The sequence below is a fragment of the Entamoeba invadens genome (assembly GCF_000330505.1).
Source record: "Entamoeba invadens IP1 unplaced genomic scaffold scaff_1105074726231, whole genome shotgun sequence".
Classification (NCBI taxonomy): Eukaryota; Evosea; order Mastigamoebida; family Endamoebidae; genus Entamoeba; species Entamoeba invadens.
In genome coordinates this window covers 40,368-48,287 of record NW_004440376.1, presented here as the reverse complement: position 1 = coordinate 48,287, position 7,920 = coordinate 40,368, and the positions used below count along the sequence as shown (strand labels likewise).

Here is a 7,920-nt window from a genome sequence, read left to right as displayed (position 1 = left end):
TATAAATAATCTTGTGTTTGACCACTCAGTTTACTTTGAATAAAACTATAGTCATGTGGTAACCTTACCTTTTATTCGAAGAGTAATACAATTTTTTAATTTATTCAAATAATAATAAAATTTCAATTAAAAATGATTTAAATCAACATCAGAATTATTCCCACAAATAATGAGAGGTATACCACATTAGCTTTGTTGTTAATTTCTCCATTGTGACCATCACTGCTATGTTCACTAGCTTCACTATGTTCTGGTTTAGGTTCGGGTTCGGGTTCTGGTTTAGGATCAGGTGTTGGATCCACGGTACCAGCTGTATTAAATTCGTAAATGATAAGTTTATTTCCCTTATTTTGCGGTGCTTTGACCCAGAAAATGTTTCCACTATTCAAACTTCTGAAAGAGTCATCTCTATCGCCCCAACCAGTCACACCAGTGACTTCTTCAAATTGATCTTTTATAGTAGCCGAAGCGTCTATTGTCCCCAAATAAAAGTTTGTTTTATCTTCAGTGTATCCAACAAGGAATTTGTCTCCATATTTTGCAATACATCCATTGTTCTTGGTTTGAGCATTTTTCTTAATAAAAGTGACTTTGGTCCTCTTTTTGTCTTTTCCAATTGAAACTACACCAATGTCTTGAACACCATTGGGTGTATTCACTGGATTACCATCATATACAGCTTCGGGTGTTATAGAATTCATAATGAGTAACCACCCATCACCATTCTCAACAACACCACCTAACTCTCCACCACTATATCCCCCTTTATTTGCAATATGCGAATATAAAATATACGTTTTGGAGTTCTCAGCAAACATACCAAATGCTGGGAAAGCATCAGAATCACAAATATGAATCATTGTGTTCGTCTTCGAGTTCCACCCTTGTAAGCCAGATGTCATGTGTGAGCACCCCACCCCCATATCTTAGTCACTGTCCCATCATCTTTAATTGTAAACAAAGCATCACCCTCGTGTCCACTATCACTATGAACATGAGTGTAGAGATGGAATGTGCCATTACCATAATTCAAGCGACTATCTCCAACTCCAAAACCTTTGTCATCTTCAGCTACAATTGATGAAGGAATTGATTGGTTTCTTAAATCAAGATTTTTAGTGTATACTTCCTTTCCAACGGCATCAACTTTTCTGAAGTAAATAAGACTAGTCTTGGTATCCCAGAGGAAAACACCATAGGAGCCATCGTCTTTCACGGTAAGACCTCTGACACTATATCCTGTGAATTTGTCTGTTCGCAAAATAGTGTTGGTTTTGGCTTTCACTTTTATAACAGTACCAAGTCCATTGGTATCAGTATACCCAATGTAATAATTGTTTTTGGCATCAGAAGATGGATACAAACGAACAGAAAATGTACCTTGAGTGTATGTTCGGAAAGTATATTCTCCGCCTAGTAAATTGACAGGAAGAGTCACTTCATATGGAGTGATCTTCTCTTTGAGTAAAGCATAGGAAAGTGTAAAAAACATTATTTGGAGAAACATTGCTGTTATGGAATTAAAATGTTTGCAGGCTTTTTATTGGGTAATTAGTGTTCTTTTAATTATTATTATTAACCCCTTTGTTTATAAAAAAAACAGCAAATTAAAGTACAAAAACACACTTATATTTTAATGGTTATAATAAGCCATTAACAAAATTCAACCAATCACATTAATTTTTTAAAAATAAATTAATTCTTTGTTTTTTTTGGGCAAAAAATAGAAATTTAATATTCAGTTTTAACAGAAAAAACAATTCGTTTAAAGTTTGTAACTAACAATTATATTTTTGAACGCGTCTAGTTTTATTAGTTGGTTAACAGAACTATAAATAATTTGTTATGTTTAATTATATTAGAGTTATAAATTTAGTATAATCTAATTTATTAAATTAATTGACCACATGAAAAAAAACAATTAAACAAAAATAACTTTTATTTATTTTTACTATTTAAAAAATGAACTTGTATTTTTTTTTTCATTTATAACTTTTTTTAAAAAATATATAGTTAATTTTATTAAACATTTTTTTTGTGTTTTGTGAAAATCAAACAACAATCCAACTATATAAGTTAAATAAATTAAAAATTTAAATTAAATTGAATGTATTATATTTGTAAAACATGATATATAAATATAACTTTGACTTTTTATATACAAACATTTGTTTTTGTTTCAATTGAAAAATGCCTAGATTATTTAATATAGAATGGTTTTACATATTACCAGAGCCGGAATTGGCCATAACCAGAAGTAAGTGAATTGTTGCTTTTTTGCATTTTTTAATTAGTTAGATTTATTTCGTTTTTTTATATGGGAATTTAACAAAATTATTTTTTTTGCCTCAAATAAACAAAAAAATGTGAAATATTAAATTATATATTAAATTGTGTTAGATACTTATACTATAAACCACCAGATAATAACCTATCACTCAATGACGAAAAAAATATATTAAGAAGAAGATTTTTTGTCTATTTGTAGAATTAAAATTATGTAAATTTGTTTAGTTAATCAAGTTAAATATATATTGTTATTAAATGTATATTACTTATTAATTTAATTATTGTTTTTTGCGTTAATTGTCGTTTTTTAAACAGTATCACAATGAGCCATTATATTTAGTACACAATCATGCGTATTAATTTTTTTGCCTCGTTTTTGTTTTAAAAAACAGGGAGCTGGTGTTATCTTTTTCCCGAAAACATATTTTTTAAAAAAACATTCTATAAAACAAGACTGAAGCATTTTTGGAATTCGGCATTGACCGTGTAAATTTTGGTAAACTCTTGGTTGTCATTTAGTATATAATCAACCATTAATATAGTATTCGCTTAGTCGTGTTAAACCAATTAAAATCGTAACTTTAAATCAAAAAATGAATATACCGATTATGCTATTATATATAAGGGAATATTTTTAATATACAATTATAACTAATTTAATTTTTAAAATCTGTGTTAATATGACTCAAATTATTATGTATAGACATAATTATTAATAATATTACACAAACAATCCATTCAGTAAAAACTGTTTTGTTTATTTTATATCCAATAGACACAATTAATAAGTATTTGAATGGATTTAAATACTCTTATTATTATAATAAAAATATCTTAATATTATAAGGTTCTTATTTATTCGTTTTTGTTTTTCAATGTTTAAAAAACAGAATAAATTATAAAACGAACAGATTATATTTCTCATAGTTCATTTTGTGTTGAAAGTCTCCAATTTTTTTATGATTTTAAAAAACTTTGTGTAGTTTTTCTTATAATTATATATAATTATTTATAATTCAGCAACCCGATTTCTACACATCTTTAATTTTGTTTCTTTTTTCAACTAAATAAGTTTTTATAGTTATTTTAATGGTTCATAACATTATAAAAATTGAATTTTTAATTTTATAATTATAATAAAAATAATAAAAATTAAATGCTTTTTTAATTAAACCATTTTTTATTTAAAATAGTTAATTCAAACAAAAAATTAAAAATATTAATCAAGTACTTACACAGCTACTGTGTAATATTTTTATTATTCTTTCATGAAACAAGCACCACAACAGAATGCAAGCGCTGCCCATGTGGTAATACTTGCTGTGATTGTATAGAAGCCCATATAACCCGACCCCACAATATTCATTGCGCCAATGACTTTAATTTTGTATTCTGCTTCATCTATGAATTCCTTTTTACAGTCTTTGGTGCACTTCACAACATTCCCTTCTATTTCTTCAGTGCATTCACAGTCGGTTGTATCAAAACAGCACTTGTATTGTGCTTCAACGCATTTTCTCTTGTCTGCAGCAAGATCTTTCCAATCAATACCAAGTCCCTGCACTAAAATAACAATACCAAGAACAAAGAAAGCTATTGACCCACATGACGCCGGTAATGCAATGATCCAGTTCAACATACCAACTCCGGGTATGATCGAAAAGAGTGCTATACCAAAGCACACACATGTGAATATGATATTCAGCAATCCAAAGTAATACCCAGTGTTATAGGCCAAGTCGTATGGCTGAAGTGTATTATCAGGATCACATGCAGCAAAGTCCTTCATATCATTGCCAAATATATACGAAGGCACGGGGAAGGCTAACGTGAATATGCCACAGATAACTGCAGTTGCCACTGAAATAACACAAAGAACAGTCGCAGCGCAAAATCCACCAGCACACTTGTCACTCATTTATGTTTTAAATAATTTAATTCTTTTTATATTGTCTCCATATTTTTTGTTTTTATTCAATTGATTTGATAAAAAGTTAGATTAATGTTTTGTTTCAAGCAATGAGGGTTCCGTTTGTTGTGTTGTATTGAAAGACGAATTCTTGTTTGTTTGGATAAATTAAGCATAGTTATTAAATATTCAGAGTTTCAATTGCTGATTTTATTATCATACAAAGAGGAATCAAAAACTTTTTAAAATAAGCAAATGTTTTGTTGAATTAACAATTTTTACTTTGTTAAATTTTTATTAAAAATAAAGTTATTTTTTTGATTTTTTTTAATTTATTAGTTGTTTCCATTTAACTTTGTGAATAATATAAAAATGAAAGTAGTTATTTTTGAATGAGTGTAATAAACATTGAATTATAGTTTTATAGTTTTTAAAAAGCCAATTTTGTTTAAAAATAAATAAATGGTGTAAAAAATAATTCATTTAATTACAAATTTAACTGCCACCCTAAAATAATAAATACAATAAATGATAAATATTTAATTTGAAATAAATAGTAATTGAATTCATTCACACGATCTTGAATAATAATTTAACGACTTTATAGTAAAAAAGTCGAATATTTGTTTGGATATGTTGTTAATGTCATATGTTGTGTTAATATTAATAATATTTAAAACGATCATCTTTATTTTATATTAAAATGTATCTTCAATTAAATTTTAAAATAAAAACTTTTCGAATCATAAAAAGAAATTAAAATAATCAAAAAATAATCTGATCAAACAACCATTTAATAAATGTATTGTTTAAAATAATAACATTATAATATATTATTTAAAAAAGAAAAGTCGCGGTTTGAATAAAGTCAACCTCATTAATTATTTAATGTCGTTATTAAATGAAAATGTTTTTAATTTATAGTGAAAACAATATTTTATTAATATAACTATTCAAAAACCAAATAACCAATAACACAACAAATAATATAAAAAGGTTACAAAGATTTGATCAATCATTTTATTGTCTGAATAATAAAATAAAACATTTTAATAAAAAATTAAATAAAATCAGTTATAAAGTTCCCTTTTAATAAATTCATTCAAAGATTTAACAATATTTGATATATCTGTTCTATTTATTAGATCATCACACCACGCTTTATTAATCAGTTCAAAAATATCATCGTTTAATCCTTGAGGCTTTTTGTGTCGTTTTCCGTTAACAACGAAATCCACAATATCCCAAGCATACGGAAACGATTCTTTTAAAAATGCATTACCCCATATCATACACTCAAACATAGTCACAGCAAACGAGTACACATCTGCAGCTTTTTTGTACTTCTCTTTCTTTAATACTTCAGGAGCCATGTACTTTGGTGTTCCAATTCCCTTTGTGAATGTCATGTTAGTCATCATTAAATTAATATTTCTTGATGCTCCAAAATCAGTCAGTTTTGTGTTCACTTTGTCATTTAAGTCAATTGAAATAATCAAGAAGTTGTCTGGTTTGATATCTCTGTGTAATATCCCATTTGTGTGTAAATACTCAATACCTCTTGCTCCATCCAACATGAATTTGAGTCGTATTTTTATGTCAATTTCACTTGAAGTTTTGTGTTTCATCAAATCTTGTAGACTTCCAAATTGAGCAAATTCAGTGACCATACATATCTTATTTGGTACAAATACAGCGCCATAAAAGTGGACAATATATTCACTTTTGAATTTGTCCAACATTGAAACTTCCTTCTCAAATTCAACAAGTCCATCTTCCTTGTTTTCAATTTGTTTCATCTTTTTAATAGCAACTGTATTTCCTCTGTAACTTCCTTTGTATACTATCCCAAATGAACCTTCACCCAATTTTTGATGTTCGATTAATTCATCATAATCAATTCTTGTTGTCTGAACTGTAATGCCCATTAAAGTGACATTGTTGTACTTCTCTTCACTTGTTTTGAGCGATTTGGAGACTATACAAAGGGTTTCATGTATCTTACACGTACATCGTGGAGTCAAAAATATTTCAAATTCACAAGCATACCCACGCTTCAGTGTAATTATTTCGGGCTCTATTCTAACTGAAAATTTATCAATTTTAGAAAATAACGAAAATTGGATTTTGACAACATTTCTATTTGAGTTTGAAACACAGAAGAGTTCTCTTGTTTCCTTTTCAACTGGAATTTCTTCAAATTCGGAATTAAAGTTGATTATATTTGAAGACACACCAATTCCCCCTTGAAGAGAAATAAAATGAATATTCGACTTTTTTATCTCAAAAACAGCAGTCACTTTTTCGATATTTTTATGATGAATTATCAACATGATTTTCTTTGTTAATAACACTGTTAGTCCTATTAAAAGTGTTATTATAAAAATGATAAAAAGAAAGGATATTATAATAACCCACCAAACTGCTTTAGAGTGACAATAAGTGCCATCGACACTTGGCGAATTCCAGAATGAACATTTAGAACAATGTGAATGAGTAATTTCAAGACACTTCGATATATCAGAAAGACCAACACATATTTCAGTTGAAATTAAAACTTGAGATGAAGCACATGAAGTACATTTAAATGTCGACGAACATGTTTTACAGCTCAAATCACACTTGGAACATTCATTTTGATTGAGAGTAAAATACCCATCTAAACACTTTGAACAACCGTTTTTGGTCACTTCGACTTGACACCCATTAATACTACTTTGTGGAAGACAATCGCCACTCGTCGTTTTATAATTTGTTACATTGCAAGTCAAACACGTTGTATTTATGTTACATGTTGCACACTTTAAATCACAATCATAACACTTAAGTCCCACTCTATAATATCTGTCATTACAAACAACACACCCACCAGAATTTGTCAGTAATAAACATTTATTAATATATTCGGCTGTTGTTGAACACGTATTATTATTTAAATAATAGCCACTTTTACAACTTAAACATGTAGTCGACGTGTCCATACAAGTCAAACAAATTTCATCACATTTTACACAACTTTTTGTTGAACTTTCAAGATAATAATTGTCTTTACAACGCACACACCCATATTTATCTGATATGTAACAAAACTCATCGTCACTTGTTATTAAACACTTGTTGCTTGATAATACATATGGATAATGACATTCTTTGCACTTCCCGTTTGTTATAAATATGCAATTTGTTACCTCACTTGTACATTTTCCATTTGTATCATTTGGAGGATTGCATGTATTTTTTACACACGTCCCGTTGGAGTTTATTGTACTCACAGAATCGCATTTTGTTGCATGAGCACTTTCACAGAATAAACTATTACTAAAAACATTACTACAAGTTATACATGTCAACATTTTGTCGTTCTGAATATACCCCTGTTTGCATGAAGTGATGTGTAAAGCACTGTAATTCTGTTGATTTTCATCAACTGGTTTACATGTGCCATTGTTGTTGATATTTCTAGATTTGCATATCAGACATTGATTATAATTCCCAGATGCGTAAATCAAACAAAATTCAGTTGTAATACATATATTTTTATTATTATAATACCCATTTTGACATTTTAAACAACGATTTCCTAATATCAATGAACAGTTTTCGATTTCCAAACAGGAGTCTTTTTCTTGTCTATATCCCTCTTTACACTTGATACACGAATTTTTGTTGTAATTACACAAATCACAATTTGGTGTGGTACAATTATCACAAGAGTATGTCGT

General features: G+C 28.3%; 3 protein-coding genes across 3 annotated transcripts; all 3 read right to left on the bottom strand.

Annotated features, from left to right (window-relative positions):
* Positions 1-137: 137 nt before the first annotated feature.
* On the bottom strand, positions 138-1,507 carry EIN_303580 (hypothetical protein; the record flags this gene model as incomplete). Its single annotated transcript, XM_004256647.1, has 2 exons — positions 138-925; positions 970-1,507. 2 exons carry the CDS (start codon positions 1,505-1,507, stop codon positions 138-140), a joined length of 1,326 nt encoding a protein of 441 aa, XP_004256695.1.
* Positions 1,508-3,547: 2,040 nt separating this feature from the next.
* Positions 3,548-4,207, bottom strand: EIN_303570 (hypothetical protein; the record flags this gene model as incomplete). Its single annotated transcript, XM_004256646.1, has 1 exon — positions 3,548-4,207. The coding sequence occupies one exon, from the start codon at positions 4,205-4,207 to the stop codon at positions 3,548-3,550; it is 660 nt and encodes a 219-aa protein (XP_004256694.1).
* Positions 4,208-5,268: 1,061 nt separating this feature from the next.
* Positions 5,269-7,920, bottom strand: EIN_303560 (protein serine/threonine kinase, putative; the record flags this gene model as incomplete). Its single annotated transcript, XM_004256645.1, has 3 exons — positions 5,269-5,976; positions 6,013-7,528; positions 7,550-7,920. Coding segments are annotated over 3 exons (2,595 nt in total), but the record flags the coding sequence as incomplete, so codon positions are not given.